The 17,640-nt window shown below is 46.4% G+C and overlaps 1 protein-coding gene across 4 annotated transcripts in view; it reads right to left on the bottom strand.

The window, feature by feature from the left end:
• Positions 1–17,640, bottom strand: part of LOC137525400 (signal-regulatory protein beta-1-like) — a 58,038-nt gene that overhangs the window by 12,103 nt on the left and 28,295 nt on the right. For all 4 annotated transcript variants that reach the window (XM_068246479.1, XM_068246482.1, XM_068246480.1 and 1 more), the window contains one exon: positions 7,328–7,645. In XM_068246479.1, coding sequence (XP_068102580.1) covers positions 7,328–7,645 — 318 coding nt within the window. The remainder of the gene's footprint in view (positions 1–7,327; positions 7,646–17,640) is intronic.

A 17,640-nucleotide genomic window follows, 5' to 3' on the forward strand; every position in this document is an offset into this window, starting at 1 on the left:
GAAAGGAATGTGGTGTCATCTTTGCCCGCCATAACTGGTTCTCGTTAAAGGATTTAAAGTACATTCATTTCAAATACACAGCAGGGCCTCGAAAGTCCGCCTCCTGTATTGTTATTTTTGGTCACTACCTCGGGGCGGGCGGGCGTGCATGCCTGCCCGCTGCCCTCCTTGGATGTGTAGTGGTAGCCGTTGCTCAGGCTCCACACCGGATTCAAACCTCTCATTCCCCGGCCATTACCCGGGGTCACAATGGCAGACTTGCCCGCCTCCACAGGATTCTCATTGTAGCGGTACTGAACAAGTACACAGCAAGTAGAAAATGTAAATTAAAAACAAAACGTAAGCTTTTTAACAATGCCATGGAAAGTTGAGAAGGAAGTCACACATTACCTGACATCACTGAGTGAGGAAGAGCAATCACGCCATGTTGCGCAGTAGTCCAGCATGGCCGTCACTACACAAACAGCTGTTTGCGGTGCGTTACACAGTGAGTTTGGTGTGTCAGTGTGAAGCAGTACTCTAATTACACTCCCTGTTTGATGTATACACATGCAAGATGTTTGAAAGCACGTTAGGCCTGCAATTTAGCATTCAATGTGATTTCTGCCCTTAAAACGCTGCTTTGCGTCACATCCAGATTTTTCACCGGGACTTTTGGCATGTATCCCACTCCGCCATGCCCCCCTCCAGGTGTTAGACCCCTTGAAACATCTTTTCCATCACTTTTGTGGCCAGCATAATTTTTTCTATTTTTCAAAGTTCGCCTCCCCATTGAAGTCTATTGCGGTTCGCGAATTTTTCCGCGAACCGAACCTTCCGCGGAAGTTCGCGAACCCGGTTCGCGAACTGAAAATCGGAGGTTCGCGACATCTCTAGAAATAATTATTTTTTTCCATTTCTTTCTTCTTATTCCAATTAAAATGTGTTTAGAATAAAATTATTCTAAGCATAATGTACCTCCCAAAGAAAGCATAATTTGCGATGAAAAAAACAAGATATAGATCATGTCGTTGTGATTAGTAGTGATAAAGTTATTGGCGAAAGAAAGGGAGGAGCACTGACAGGTGAAAATTGCTCTGGTCCTAAAGGGGAAAAACCCCTCAATGGTCAAGCAGCCAGGGTTGCCACCTTCCTACCATTATCTAAACACACCAGACAACCATGGCTGAATAATATCAAAGAAAAGTGCATCAACACATGTAATAGTGCAATAATGAATCTCTATTATGGACATATCCCTCAATTAAAGCAGATTAAAAACTGGGGTGGTACTAGTCAGTCATAAGGAGCAACAGATTATATAATATAAACATCAGTGATACAATAAACCTTCTGATTGGTAACAGCCTTCTGTATAGTAATCTCAAATAACACCAATCCAAACCGCACTCCCTAACACAGCCAATAGATTGCAGCAGCCTGGCTGTGGATGAATTACAACAGGGGTGCAAAGGAGAAAAAAGTGAAAAATCTGAAACAGAAATATCGCTTACCCAGTGATGGATTAACCCTCCTGGCGGTTTATTAAGATCCGCCAGGGGGCAGCAAAGCCGTTTTTTTTTTTTTTTTTTTTTCATGTAGCGAGGCAAAGAACGGGATCTCCTGTAGGGCTTCCCCCGTCGCCATGGCGACGGGCAGGATGACGTCACCGACGTCATCGACGTCGTGACGTCAAAGGGGACTCCGATCCACCCCACAGCGCTGCCTGGCACTGATTGGCCAGGCAGTGCACGGGGTCTGGGGGGGGGGGGGGACGGCTGCGGCGCGACGGATAGCGGCAGATCGGCGGGTAGCGGCGGCGATCAGATTGCACATGCAGCTAGCAAATTGCTAGCTGCGAGTAGCAAAAAAAAAATTATGCAAATCGGCCCAGGGGGGCCTGAGCGGTGCCTTCCGGCATTTACATGAACCTTGCAATGGTGGGACATTAGATTATGACAGTGGTGGCGAACCTTTTGGAGGCCGAGTGCCCAAACTGCAACCCAAAAGTCACTTGTCTATCGCAAAGTGGCAACAGCAATTTAAACTAAATACTGTACAAACGTTTTAACTCATACATGAACATTATGGAAAATCCAAGTTGAAAATAAACTGTGAAGATAAACAATTTCATCCATCCTACTCCTGAAAAATGTATTCAATTTTTTAGAACCTCCCAGTTTTATTTTCTGTTTTAAAAAGCTAAAAAAGTAGGTTTAATGCTATTGTCTCATATGATAAGGATTCAGCTTTTCCCATAGTCTCGCAGTTAGCAATCATGTGACCCCCAACAAGACAAATTCAGCAATCATGAGGCCTCCAACAAATCATGAGGCCCCCAACAAGACAAATTCAGCAAGCATGAGGCCCCCAACAAATCATGAGGCCCCCAACAAGACAAATTCAGCAATCTTGAGGCCCCCAACAAATCATAAGGCTCCCAACAAGACAAATTCAGCAGTCATGAGGCACATAAATAGTCAGCATTTCACATAAATAGGCAGAATGCCCCCTTAATATGGTAGCCCCCCAAGTTAGGTAGTGAGTGACAGGCACCCCCAGGTTAGCTAGTGAGTGACAGGCACCTCTAGTTAGGTAGTGAGTGACAGGGACCCCGATAGTGAGTGACAGGGAGCCCCTTTAGGTAGTGAGTGAGTGCCAGGGAGCCCCTTTAGGTAGTGAGTGAGTGCCAGGGAGCCCCTTCAGGCAGTGAGTGAGTGCCAGGGAGCCCCTTCAGGCAGTGAGTGAGTGCCAGGGAGCCCCTTCAGGCAGTGAGTGAGTGCCAGGGAGCCCCTTCAGGCAGTGAGTGAGTGCCAGGGAGCCCCTTTAGGGAGTGAGTGAGTGCCAGGGAGCCCCTTTAGGCAGTGAGTGAGTGCCAGGGAGCCCCTTTAGGGAGTGAGTGAGTGAGAGGGAGCCCCTTTAGGGAGTGAGTGAGTGACAGGGAGCCCCTTTAGGTAGTGAGTGAGTGACAGGGAGCCCCTTTAGGCAGTGAGTGAGTGACAGGGAGCCCCTTTAGGCAGTGAGTGAGTGACAGGGAGCCCCTTTAGGTAGTGAGTGAGTGCCAGGGAGCCCCTTTAGGTAGTGAGTGAGTGCCAGGGAGCCCCTTTAGGCAGTGAGTGAGTGCCAGGGAGCCCCTTTAGGAAGTGAGTGAGTGCCAGGGAGCCCCTTTAGGCAGTGAATGAGTGACAGGGAGCCTCTTTAGGCAGTGAGTCAGTGACAGGGAGCCCCTTTAGGCAGTGAGTGAGTGCCAGGGAGCCCCTTTAGGCAGTGAGTGAGTGACAGGGAGCCCCTTTAGGTAGTGAGTGAGTGCCAGGGAGCCCCATTAGGCAGTGAGTGAGTGCCAGGGAGCCCCTTTAGGAAGTGAGTGCCAGGGAGCCCCTTTAGGTAGTGAGTGAGTGCCAGGGAGCCCCTTTAGGCAGTGAGTGAGTGACAGGGAGCCCCTTTAGGTAGTGAGTGAGTGCCAGGAAGCCCCTTTAGGGAGTGAGTGCCAGGGAGCCCCTTTAGGGAGTGAGTGAGTGCCAGGGAGCCCCTTTAGGCAGTGAGTGAGTGACAGGAAGCCCCTTTAGGGAGTGAGTGAGTGACAGGGAGCCCCTTTAGGTAGTGAGTGAGTGACAGGGAGCCCCTTTAGGTAGTGAGTGAGTGACAGGGAGTCCCTTTAGGCAGTGAGTGAGTGACAGGGAGCCCCTTTAGGCAGTGAGTCAGTGACAGGGAGCCCCTTTAGGCAGTGAGTCAGTGCCAGGAAGCCCCTTTAGGGAGTGAGTGAGTGCCAGGGAGCCCCTTTAGGCAGTGAGTGAGTGCCAGGGAGCCCCTTTAGGGAGTGAGTGAGTGCCAGGGAGCCCCTTTAGGCAGTGAGTGAGTGCCAGGGAGCCCCTTTAGGAAGTGAGTGAGTGCCAGGGAGCCCCTTTAGGCAGTGAGTGAGTGCCAGGGAGCCCCTTTAGGCAGTGAGTCAGTGACAGGGAGCCCCTTTAGGCAGTGAGTGAGTGCCAGGGAGCCCCTTTAGGCAGTGAGTGAGTGACAGGGAGCCCCTTTAGGTAGTGAGTGAGTGCCAGGGAGCCCCTTTAGGGAGTGAGTAAGTGCCAGGGAGCCCCTTTAGGCAGTGAGTGAGTGACAGGGAGCCCCTTTAGGTAGTGAGTGAGTGCCAGGGAGCCCCATTAGGCAGTGAGTGAGTGTCAGGGAGCCCCTTTAGGAAGTGAATGAGTGCCAGGGAGCCCCTTTAGGTAGTGAGTGAGTGCCAGGGAGCCCCTTTAGGCAGTGAGTGAGTGACAGGGAGCCCCTTTAGGTAGTGAGTGAGTGCCAGGGAGCCCCATTAGGCAGTGAGTGAGTGTCAGGGAGCCCCTTTAGGAAGTGAATGAGTGCCAGGGAGCCCCTTTAGGTAGTGAGTGAGTGCCAGGGAGCCCCTTTAGGAAGTGAGTGAGTGACAGGGAGCCCCTTTAGGCAGTGAGTGAGTGCCAGGAAGCCCCTTTAGGCAGTGAGTGAGTGCCAGGGAGCCCCTTTAGGAAGTGAGTGAGTGCCAGGGAGCCCCTTTAGGCAGTGAGTGAGTGCCAGGGAGCCCCTTTAGGCAGTGAGTGAGTGCCAGGGAGCCCCTTTAGGCAGTGAGTGAGTGACAGGGAGCCCCTTTAGGCAGTGAGTCAGTGACAGGGAGCCCCTTTAGGCAGTGAGTGAGTGACAGGGAGCCCCTTTAGGTAGTGAGTGAGTGCCAGGGAGCCCCTTTAGGGAGTGAGTGAGTGCCAGGGAGCCCCTTTAGGCAGTGAGTGAGTGCCAGGGAGCCCCTTTAGGTAGTGAGTGAGTGCCAGGGAGCCCCTTTAGGTAGTGAGTGAGTGCCAGGGAGCCCCATTAGGCAGTGAGTGAGTGCCAGGGAGCCCCTTTAGGAAGTGAGTGAGTGCCAGGGAGCCCCTTTAGGTAGTGAGTGAGTGCCAGGGAGCCCCTTTAGGCAGTGAGTGAGTGACAGGGAGCCCCTTTAGGTAGTAAGTGAGTGCCAGGAAGCCCCTTTAGGTAGTGAGTGAGTGCCAGGGAGCCCCTTTAGGGAGTGAGTGAGTGCCAGGGAGCCCCTTTAGGGAGTGAGTGAGTGACAGGGAGCCCCTTTAGGGAGTGAGTGAGTGCCAGGGAGGCCCCCCCTCCAGCCGCCGCCGCTCCCCCCCCCCCCCCTTACCTCGCAGCAGACCTCATGATCAGCGGCGACCCGACCAGTACCAGCGGGCGCTGGACGCACCCGCTCGATATGCGGAAGTGATGTCACTTCCGCATATCAGTGCGGGCGCTGGGTCCTAGCGCCCGCACGATTGGTCGCCGGCTCGCCGCCTGATCCTGAGGTCTGAGTGACGCGGCGGCGGCGGCTGGAGGGAGCCGCTGACAGAAGGGGCGGCCGGGCGGAGATCCGTGGCACCCCAGGACATATTGGGGGCACGTGCCCTCCCAAAATAGGGCTAGCGACGCCCCTGGGTGCAGTGGAGACTGGATTTCTTGGTCCCGCCCGCGGATGTATTGGAGCAAATAGTAATGTTTCCATTACTATTGGCTCCGATACCTTCGTGGGTGGGACCATTACACTGCAGGCCACAATATATGATTTCCAGCCAGTGAATGAATGTGTAAAGCTGCATACACACTGGCTATGGCTGTCGCCGCAACCACGTGGCATGCGCGTGTTGCGGTGACAGGTCGCCCGTGTGTATGACGCGCGCACCCCAAACCGTCGCTTGTCAGAGCTTTCGCCGGGCGATTGACTTGGTCAATCGCTGGCAACAGCTGTCGCCGCAACTGTCGCTAGTCCGCGTTTGTATGCGGACTAGCGACAGGAGACCTAATGCAAGTGAATGGAGCATCCGGCTGGGGGATACTCCATTCACAGACAGCTTCCGCTGCGTCTCTGCCTTTCTGGTGAGACGTGTAGATAGCTGTCGCCGCCAGGGAGCTGTCGCTCCCTGGTCTCTTGTAGCCATGCAACGGGGGACAATTGTCCCCCGTGTGTATGTAGCTTTAATAATTCCTTTATGTCCCTGAAAAGCCAGGCCCATGTTCTGAAAGGCTGCTGTACAGTACACATATGGCCTATTGATGTGTTCATATTACAGAGCTATATAAGACGGCTGTTTCAGGCTATCAGTCCTTACATCACATTGTCATGCCCTGCAATGATCTGTCTGCAGAGTCTGACTGGCTATAATATATGGCTCTGTGCAATCAATAGGCTATGAGTACATTGTACACTAGGCTCTGGATATATGAATGGCTTTTAACATACTGTATAAAGCAATGATTAGTATATTCACACACTGACCTGAAGTGATGTATTATGGGAGTAATTTCATGTTTATGTAAACTTTGTTTAACATTTTAGTTTTACTGCAGGATTGTCAGCCATAAAATGAAATTCCATTTACCCACTGCTCTGTGTTTATTATGTAGTCTACATGCAGTCTGCATTGAATGAATTCCAATATAATCAAATATAAATGTGTCTGCTGTAATGAATCTTATCTCGGTCAGCCTGGCTCTATTCTGGTACATTGCTGATGAGAGGGAGGCTTGTTATCTCCTCTCCATTATTCCTGCGCCTCTCTGATTGGCTGAAGCTTTAACACAAGACTGAGAAGGGAAATATGCCTCACCCCTCTGCAGAAGCTGATGAAATATGATCTGTGTTATGCTCACGTGTTTGCAAAGCAAGCTAGCTATGACAATGCAATTTTTACAGAGCTCAGTGGGAAGGAGGGCTGGGAGTGTACATTTCATTTCAGGTAGGAGAAAAAAAATAAAGGGCGGAGATTACATCAGGATTGGCTTCAGTCAGAGGCAACAAAGATGGAGAATGCCTGGAATGGTTTTCTCTATAATTACTATATAAAATTCACTGAAATCAAAACGTAATCAGATCAATACAGATGTTATGTAAGTAGGACAAGTATTTATCTACATATTTATACAGGTTTTTTGGTTCTGTTAATGGGATAGTTTGGCTATCCCTGCTGCAGTAAAGAAAACCTGTGAGGTTTTCTACAGGCTATTCTGGATACTTAACTTTGAACATAGGCTTCCCACATCCTCCTCAGCAAGGCTGATCCAGCGATGAGACCCCCGAAGTGCATTCGCCCTGCATCTGCGCCGTAGCAAGGACCCACTCGGGCTTCAGTGGGAAAAATCTAGGCCGGTCGGGTCCATGCTACTGCGCATGTGTTGAAGGAGAAGGACAAGGGAAACCTTTGCAGGATTTAGAGGTTTCCCCCTTTCGAGGTGAGCACCACCAGTGGCACTTTTTTTCCCTATAGATACACTTTAAGAAACCAAAGTGTATTTAACTTTTACTCAAAGTGACTTTTACAGAGACACATAATAGCTCATCCCCCGTTACCTTTGTTCTCTTTGTCATCGCTGTTCCATTCTCTCTGTACAGGACGCTTCAGCTTGTTGTGTTTCACCGCGGCTGTCACAATATATGGCTCATCCTCTATTATTACCCCTCTCAGACTCTCACTGGTGCTGGTGGCATTAAAGGTACCATCTTGGTTCTGATGTCTCACAATGGTAGAGCCTATGGGGCGGGGCTGTGAGCTGGATGGTGGTTGGATCACTGCCCAGGATACAGTGATGTCTTCTGGGTAAAAATTATCCACATCTAAGCTGAAGAATCCGCCTCCGGAGCGAGTGATGTTCCTCACCTTGGGAAGCCCTGAAACACCAAACACATCATGCTGGATACACAGCTCTTCACACCGGGCTCAGCAGATGTACTATCATAGCAGAATCATAGAACATAACTCTCCCATACATGGCAGCAATACATAAATTGTGCATAGACTGGACTTTCACTATATCCAGTATATCTCAGTGCTCTCAGTTGGGCATGTGCAGCCATGTGTCCGTCTTAATCCCTCTATGCAAAAGTCCAGCGAGCACCACAATATATTAGTTCAAAATAACCATAAAAATGTGCGTATCTAGAGTCGAAATAAACTGAAAAAGAAGGAGAGAAGAAAAGATCTCACAATGCTCCAGTTGTATATCATCCAAAAACTGTTTAAGACTTTATTATAAATCACCAATTATATACCATCAAAAGTTATATATGTTCATCACTCTATTATGACTCACACTAAGATTAAAAAAACATAAAAGTCACTGTAGGAAGAATCAGGGAAAGACAATTAAAATAACCCTTAACCACTTGCCGACCGCCCACTGTACATTGGCGGCGGCAAAGTGGCAGCCCCAGGACCACGTAACGCAGATTGGCGTCGGGTCCTGGGACACTGTGTTGCCGGGGATCGTGCGCTGGGATGCGCGCGCATCCGCCGGCAATAGGCTCCACCCACCCGCGACGACAACCCGCCGGCCGGTCGGAAGCGCCGGCGGGTTGTTAACCCCACGTTCGCCGCTACAAAGTGTACAATACACTTTGTAATGTATACAAAGTGTATTATACAGGCTGCCTCCTGCCCTGGTGGTCCCAGTGTCCAAGGGACCACCAGGGCAGGCTGCAGCCACCCTAGTCTGCACCCAAGCACACTGATCTCCCCCCCCTGCCCCCTGATCGCCCACAGCACCCCTCAGACCACCCCCTGCCCACCCCCCAGACCCCTGTTTGCACCCAATCACCCCCCCTAATCACCCATCAATCACTCCCTGTCACTATCTGTTAACGCTATTTTTTTTATTAGGTCCCTAACTGCACCCTGGAGACTCCTGATCACCCCCCCCCACCACTCAGATTCTCCCCAGACCCCCCCCCCCCCCTGTGTACTGTATGCATCTATCCCCCCTGATCACCTGTCAATCACCTGTCAATCACCTGTCAATCACCCATCAATCACCCCCTGTCACTGCCACCCATCAATCAGCCCCTAACCTGCCCCTTGCGGGCAATCTGATCACCCAGCCACACCATCAGATCACCTGCAGACCCGCCGTCAGATCACCTCCCAAGTGCATTGTTTACATCTGTTCTCTCCTCTAAATACCCACTAATTACCCATCAATCACCCCCTGTCACCACCTGTCACTGCTACCCATCAGATTAGACCCCTATCTGCCCCTAGGGCACCCAATCACCCGCCCACACCCTCAGAACGCCCTCAGACCCCAGCCCTGATCACCTCGCCAGTGCATTGCTTGCATCTATTCCCCCCACTAATCACACCTTGAGACACCCATCAATCACCTCCTGTCACCACCCGTCACCCCCTAGCACACCTACCCATCAGATCAGGCCCTAATTTGCCCCGTGTGGGCGCCTAATCACTCGGCCAAACCCTCAGATCCCCCTCAGGCCCCCTTCCGATCACCTCCCCAGTGCATTGATTGCATCTATTTTCCCCTCTAACCACCCCCTGAGACACCCATCAATCACCTCCTGTCACCCCCCTAGCACTCCTATCCGTCAGATCAGGTACAATACAACCTGTCATCTAAAAGGCCACCCTGCTTATGACTGGTTCCACAAAATTTGCCCCCTCATAGACCACCTGTCATCAAAATTTGCAGATGCTTATACCCCTGAACAGTCATTTTGAGACATTTGGTTTCCAGACTACTCACGGTTTTGGGCCCGTAAAATGCCAGGGCAGTATAGGAACCCCACAAGTGACCCCTTTTTAGAAAAAAAGACACCCCAAGGTATTCTGTTAGGTGTATGACGAGTTCATAGGAGATTTTATTTTTTGTCAAAAGTTAGCGGAAATTTATTTTTATTGTTTTTTCACAAAGTGTCATTTTTCACTAACTTGTGACAAAAAATAAAATCTTCTATGAACTCACCATACACCTAACAGAATACCTTGAGGTGTCTTCCTTCTAAAATGGGGTCACTTGTGGGGTTCCTATACTGCCCTGGCATTTTAGGGGCCCTAAACCGCGAGGAGTAGTCTAGAAAACAAATGCCTCAAAATGACCTGTGAATAGGACGTTGGGCCCCGTAGCGCACCTAGGCTGCAAAAAAGTGTCACACATGTCATATCGCCGTACTCAGGAGAAGTAGTATAATGTGTTTTGGGGTGTATTATTACACATACCCATGCTGGGTGGGAGAAATCTCTCTGTAAATGGACAATTGTGTGTAAAAAAAATCAAAAATTTGTCATTTACAGAGATATTTCTCCCACCCAGCATGGGTATGTGTAAAAATACACCACAAAACACATTATACTACTTCTCCTGAGTACAGCGGTACCACATGTGTGGTACTTTTTTGCACCCTAAGTGCGCTAAGGGGCCCAAAGTCCACTGAGTACCTTTAGGATTTCACAGGTCATTTTGCGACATTTGGGTTCAAGACTACTCCTCACGGTTTAGGGCCCCTAAAATGCCAGGGCAGTATAGGAACCCAACAAGTGACCCCATTTTAGAAAGAAGACACCCCAAGGTATTCTGTTAGGTGTATGACGAGTTCATAGAAGATTTTATTTTTTGTCACAAGTTAGCGAAATTGATTTGTATTGTTTGTTTTTTTCACAAAGTGTCAATTTCCGCTAACTTGTGACAAAAAAAAAAATCTTCTATGAACTCACCATACTCCTAACAAAATACCTTGGGGTGTCTTATTTCTAAAATGGGATCACTTGTGGTCTTCCTATACTGCCCTGGCATTTTAGGGGCCCTAAACCGTGATAAGTAGTCTAGAATCCAAATGCCTCAAAATGACCTGTGAATAGGACGTTAGGCCCCTTAGCGCACCTAGGTTGCAAAAAAGTGTCACACATGTGGTATTGCCGTACTCAGAAGAAGTAGTATAATGTGTTTTGGGGTGTATTTTTACACATACCCATGCTGGGTGGGAGAAATCTCTCTGTAAATGGACAATTGTGTGTAAAAAAATCAACAAATTGTCATTTACAGAGATATTTCTCCCACCCAGCATGGGTATGTGTAAAAATACACCACAAAACACATTATACTACTTCTCCTGAGTACAGCGGTACCACATGTGTGGCACTTTTTTGCACCCTAAGTGCGCTAAGGGGCCCAAAGTCCAATGAGTACCTTTAGGATTTCACAGGTCATTTTGCGACATTTGGTTTCAAGACTACTCCTCACGGTTTAGGGCCCCTAAAATGCCAGGGCAGTATAGGAACCAACAAATGACCCCATTTTAGAAAGAAGACACCCAAAGGTATTCCGTTAGGAGTATGGTGAGTTCATAGAAGATTTTATTTTTTGTCACAAGTTAGCGGAAAATGACACTTTGTGAAAAAAAAACAATTAAAATCAATTTCCACTTACTTGTGACAAAAAATAAAATCTTCTATGAACTCACCATACTCCTAACGGAATACCTGGGGGTGTCTTCTTTCTAAAATGGGGTCATTTGTGGGGTTCCTATACTGCCCTGGCATTTTAGGGGCCCTAAACCGTGAGGATTAGTCTTGAAACCAAATGTTGCAAAATGACCTGTGAAATCCTAAAGGTACTCATTGGACTTTGGGCCCCTTAGCGCAGTTAGGGTGCAAAAAAAGTGCCACATGTACATGTGGTATCGCCGTACTCAGGAGAAGTAGTATAATGTGTTTTGGGGTGTGTTTTTACACATACCCATGCTGAGTGGGAGAAATATCTCTGTAAATGGACAATTGTGTGTAAAAAAAAAAATCAAAAAAGTGTCATTTACAGAGATATTTCTCCCACCCAGCATGGGTATGTGTAAAAATACACCCCAAAACACATTATACTACTTCTTGTGAGTACGGCCATACCACATGTGTGGCACTTTTTTGCAGTCTAACTGCGCTAAGGGGCCCAAAGTCCAATGAGCACCTTTAGGCTTTACAGGGGTGCTTACAATTTAGCACCCCCCAAAATGCCAGGAAAGTAAACACACCCCACAAATGACCCCATTTTGGAAAGTAGACACTTCAAGGTATTCAGAGAGGAGCATAGTGAGTACGTGGCAGATTTCATTTTTTTTTTCTCGCAAGTTAGAAGAAATGGAAACTTTTTTTTTTTTGTCACAAAGTGTCATTTCCGCTAACTTGTGACAAAAAATAAAATATTTTATGAACTCACCATGCCTCTCAGTGAATACTTTGGGATGTCTTCTTTCCAAAATGGGGTCATTTGGGGGGTATTTATACTATCCTGGAATTTTAGCACCTCATGAAACATGACAGGTGGTCAGAAAAGTCAGAGATGCTTCAAAATGGGAAAATTCACTTTTGGCACCATAGTTTGTAAACGCTATAACTTTTACCCAAACCAATAAATATAGACTGAATGGATTTTTTTTTATCAAAGACATGTAGCAGAATAAATTTGGACAAAAATGTATATAGAAATTTTACTTTATTTGAAAAATGTCAGCAGAGAAAGTAAAAAAAATCATTTTTTTGACAAAATTCATGTCTTTTTTGATGAATATAATAAAAACTAAAACTCGCAGCAGCAATCAAATAGCACCAAAAGAAAGCTGTATTAGTGACAAGAAAAGGAGGTAAAATTCATTTAGGTGGTAGGTTGTATGACCGAGCAATAAACCGTGAAAGCTGCAGTGGTCTGAATGGGAAAAAGGCTCTGGTCCTTAAAGAGAATCTGTATTGTTAAAATCGCACAAAAGTAAACATACCAGTGCGTTAGGGAACATCTCCTATTACCCTCTGTCACAATTTCACCGCTCCTCGCCGCATTAAAAGTGGTTAAAAACAGTTTTAAAAAGTTTGTTTATAAACAAACAAAATGGCCACCAAAACAGGAAGTAGGTTGATGTACTGTATGTCCACACATAGAAAATACAACCATACACAAACAGGCTGTATACAGCCTTCCTTTTGAATCTCAAGAGATCATTTGTGTGTTTCTTTCTCCCTGCAGTTCTCATGCACTGAAGTTTCAGGCTGCTCTTTTTTCTCCTGCAAACAGCTTTGCCCTTGTCTGTAATTCTTCAGTATGTGAAAGCCCAGCCAGCTCAGAGGACGATTTATCCAGCTTGTAAAAGATAAGAGAGAAGAGAGAAACTGCTCTAATCTAAATAATACACAGGCAGTGTGCGTAGAGGGGCCTGGAAGGGGGAATTCATAGCAGAACCACAACACTGAAGAACTTGGCAGCCTTCCAGACACAGGCTGACAAGTCTGACAAGGGAAAGATACATTGATTTATTACAGAGACTGTGATAGCAGAAAGTGCTGCAGTAAGCCAGAACACATTAGAATAGCTTTTGGAACTTGTTACATGATAAAAAACAGGATGCAATTTTTGTTACGGAGTCTCTTTAAGGGGTTTTATGACTGCAGTCCTTAAGTGGTTAATGGAGTTAGGGTGGAGTGGCTGCACAATATAATACATATCATTAAAGTGTGGAGAAAGCAGGTAATACAATATAACAAGGTCACCAATACTCACAATGAGCTCAACAATATGTGCAGAAAATCCAAAGTGCAAGATGCAAATATTTATATATGTAGCAAAAGACAATCTATCCGCAAAAAATGAGTTATATTAAAGAGACTCCGTAACAAAAATTGCATCCTGTTTTTTTATCATCCTACAAGTTCCAAAAGCTATTCTAATGTGTTCTGGCTTACTGCAGCACTTTCTACTATAACAGTCTCTGTAATAAATCAATGTATCTTTCCCCTGTCAGACTTGTCGGCCTGTGTCTGGAAGGCTGCCAAGTTCTTCAGTGTTATGGTTCTGTGATGAATCTCCCCCCTCCAGGCCCCTCTCTGCACACTGCCTGTGTGTTATTTAGATTATGGCAGATTCTCTCTTCTCTCTTATCTTTTACAAGCTGGATAAATCGTCCTCTAAGCTGGCTGGGCTTTCACATACTGAGGATTACAGACAAGGGCAAAGCTGTTTGCAAGAAGAAAAGAGCAGCCTGAAACTTCAGTGCATGAGAGCAGAAGGGGGAAAGAAACACACAATGATCTCTTGAGATACAAAAGGAAGGGTGTATACAGCCTGCTTGTGTATGGATGTATTTTCTATGTGTGGACATGCTGTACATCAACCTACTTCCTGTTTTGGTGGCCATTTTGTTTGTTTATAAACAAAATTTTTAAAACTGTTTTTAACCACTTTTAATGCGGCGAGGAGCGGCGAAATTGTGACAGAGGGTACTAGGAGATGTCCCCTAACGCACTGGTATGTTTACTTTTGTGCGATTTTAACAATACAGATACTCTTTAAGTACTGGTGAATCACATACAAAAACTCCAGGGTGACCAAAGTCCATACATCATGAAAAATACAAAAATAAATCCATCCTATATAAGTGAAAGTGCTAATAGTGCAAACCATTCTTGTACTCCTGTACTGTCATATTGCTGTATGTCACCCCTAAATATTGTCTTTAACCTAAATTAAAGTTCAGCGCTGCGTAATATGTTGGCGCTTTATAAATACAATAAATAAATAAATAAATAAATAAATAAACCAAGCCTCTATATTGCTCAGGACGCACCAGCGTCTATATAGTTAACAAGCCCGGAATGGAAGCACCTGTCTTACTGTCAGAAACTATCAAGTGATGAGCAAAGTGAGAGCAGAGGCGGCCTTTGAGGGGGGGGGGGACAAGTGGGGCGATCGCCCCAGGCCCCGCACATGAAAAGGGCCCCGCATGTCATGCCTGCCATAACATGCTCATTTTGGTGGTGGTGAAGGAAAGGTCTACAGAAGTCTAGCTGTTTGTGTTCTGAGCAGTGTGTCATTTACAAATACTCAGATCTTCCTATTTTGTTTTATACACCTTATTTTTTGCACCAACCTCCCTTTTATTGCTTTGGTTTTCGTCTTCAGCATGCTTTACTGTACTATGCCGTTTTCATTTTTGTAATGAATTTCTGCACTGACATGAAGCTTGCCAAATGTCAAATTAAGGCAACGTGCAAGAGCCTCATCCTGAGGGCCCCAGGGGCATTTAGGTCAGCCAAGCATGGTCTGGAGCTAGAGGGGGCTCAGGCTGGAGCCTCAAGACTGGATGGGGATTGGTGCTAGGTTTGATGGGGAGCTAGGGATAGGTAGAGGCTGGTTGGGGAGCTAGGGATAGGTACAGGCTGGCTGGGGAGCTTAGGGTGTGTGCCAGACTGGCTAAGGATGGCTGTTAGGCTGGATGGGGAACTGTGTACAACTTACTTCTATTTACGGTAATTTTACTTCTGTTTATGATTGTTGAAGTTCTACTTACAATCACTTTATAGAATCTCCATATTCTCAGCTAAGGTGGCTTCATGGAAAAATTGGCAGCCGATCTTATGAGAATATCACTAAGCGGGATTGGGGAGCAGACTCGCTGTGAGACTGAACTGAAAATTTTTGCTTACTCATCCCCACTAAACATCTATAAAGAGTGCAATAAAAATTGTATAAAAATAAAATTAGTCTGGCACTGATGGAAGCTGAAAATCACATCCCTAGGGATGTCAAACCACGGGCTAAAGAATATTTACATGTATAATAACTTACGGGAAAAAAAAAGAAAGGAAGGTTGACTGTACAGGACTCCTAAAAGAGGAGGTATTAAAGAAAAGAACGTAACTAAGAATAGAACTTCATCCCAATCAGTAGCTGATACCCCCTTTCCCATGAGAAATCTATTCCTTTTCACAAACGGATCATCAGGGGGCTCTGTATGGCTGATATTGTGGTGAAACCCCTCCCACAGTGTGATGTCAGGACCAAGGTCCTCCTGACATCACCCTGTGGGAGTCTTGTTGTATTGTGGGAAAAATTATGTACTGCTTTTTCCAACTGCCAAAAAAGCAAGAAGCATCTCCTTCCACGGACACCACCTGCCAGAAGTAAAAATGTCACCATGTGATAAATGTCAGAATGTAAATCAGGCAGAGGAAAGATTTTACAATGGGCAAACACTGACTGACATTTATACACAATTATTGTAAAAATAAAGCCCTTTTTTATTACATTATTTTTACTGGAGTTCCTCTTTAAAGTCAATAGTGGATGACCAAAGAAAGGCAGAGTTAGTGAATGTTTGTTTTGATTTCGTCTTCATAAGGGAGACATCTTTGTTGCACTTTACGGATGTGGAAGGCCCATTCTTCCAATTTAAATACGAAAAGCAAGAAGGAGTTAGGGCAAGACTAGATAATAAAGACTGAACTCATAAAGCATCGGGCCCAGGTGGCATCCATCTTCAGGCATTAAAGTGGACCTGAACTCTTGCACAGGATAGAAGGAAAACAGAGATAAAAGTACCCTGTATGTATTTAGAGAGTTTAGCCTGTCTAAGCTGTGTCAGCCGACTGCCATGGCGGATAAACTTATTTGAAAGCACAGGATCTTAATAGGTCTGCTTCCATGAAAGCAGCAAGCAGACACACAGCACATTTATTGCAGGATTTGTATCAGCTGTAACAAAGAAATGTTTTTCTTTAAAAGTTATTATTCTGTTATGTAACTTTTAGAGGGGAGATGGAGTTCTGAGTCCAGGTCCACTTTAAGGGAATTAAAACAAAACCTAAAGCAACTTTCAAAAAAGACTTAGATACTTTCCTGACAAGAGAGGAGGCCAAGGCCACCCAGTCAGTGACTTGTATGGGCACTGCTGCCTGCCTGTCACTCACACACAGACTTCAGATCAGCGGCAACGTAAACAGAGGGGAGAGCACTACAAATGCGGAAGTGAGGTTATTTCAGGACAAGGGCCCTCTGCCTGAAGGGGGCGCACAAATTATGTGGTGCTTGGGGTCCCAACAACCTTAGCAGCGCACCCCCCCCCCTCACTTCAGGTTTGTTTTGAAGGGCCAAAATCAATTTAATCACCTAATCACCGCGGTTCACCACCATGATTCTAACACAATCTGTCAGCTTTGGAGTGTTCATGTCACTGCCAGCCGCTCAGTAAGAGCAGGTGCGGGGAAAGAAGACCTCCTACCTGCTGGAAATTACTAATCCAGGAAGAGGAGGGTCATTTTACACTTAATCAGTTGCTCTCAATTATAGCTGAAAGACAGCTGATTTTCGAGGTATTGTCCATGTTTTCCTATGGCACAGTTCACACTATGGGCTTGATTCACTAAAGCGTGATAACCCTTGTGATAACCACTGCACGCGGTTTTCCATGTGCAAAGGTTTACGCACGCAAATCTGCACTTTAGTGTGCAAGCGAATGTTAATGCGCGATAACCGAAAATCGTGTGCAGCGGTTATCACAAGCACGATAAGGGTATAACGCTTTAGTGAATCAAACCCTATATGCGTTTTAACTGAAATATTTTTCATAACGCAGTGCTATAGAGAAAAAAAAAACCACAACGCATACCAAGTGTAAGGCTACATTCACAGTGGGACATTGCAGAGCTGCGTTATAAAGTCTTATAACGCAGCTTGTGGCACTGAAATACTAATCCTATGGGACGTTCACAGTGCGACGTTAGCATTGCATTGTAACGTGTTTGCGTTATGGTAACACTCTGCTGCAGTGTGTTACCTCTAAACACACCTGTTACCAGGTACAGGGAAGCATACTTTTCATTGCCTGTATGCTTTACTGTACCTACTGTATGCCACGGTAATGCAGCGTTAATGTGCGATACCACCTTTTTTTTTGCATTGCGTTGTAATGCTGCCTTGTGACTTTAAAGAAAACCTGTACTGAGAAAAACGGTACTCACTTCGGGAGGGGGAAGCCTCCGGATCCTATCGAGGCTTCCCCCGTCCTCCTGTGTCCCACGGGGATCCCGCTGTGCCACTCCGAACGTCGGCGATGTATATATT

This window comes from Hyperolius riggenbachi, chromosome 7, assembly GCF_040937935.1.
Source record: "Hyperolius riggenbachi isolate aHypRig1 chromosome 7, aHypRig1.pri, whole genome shotgun sequence".
Taxonomy (NCBI): domain Eukaryota; kingdom Metazoa; phylum Chordata; class Amphibia; order Anura; family Hyperoliidae; genus Hyperolius; species Hyperolius riggenbachi.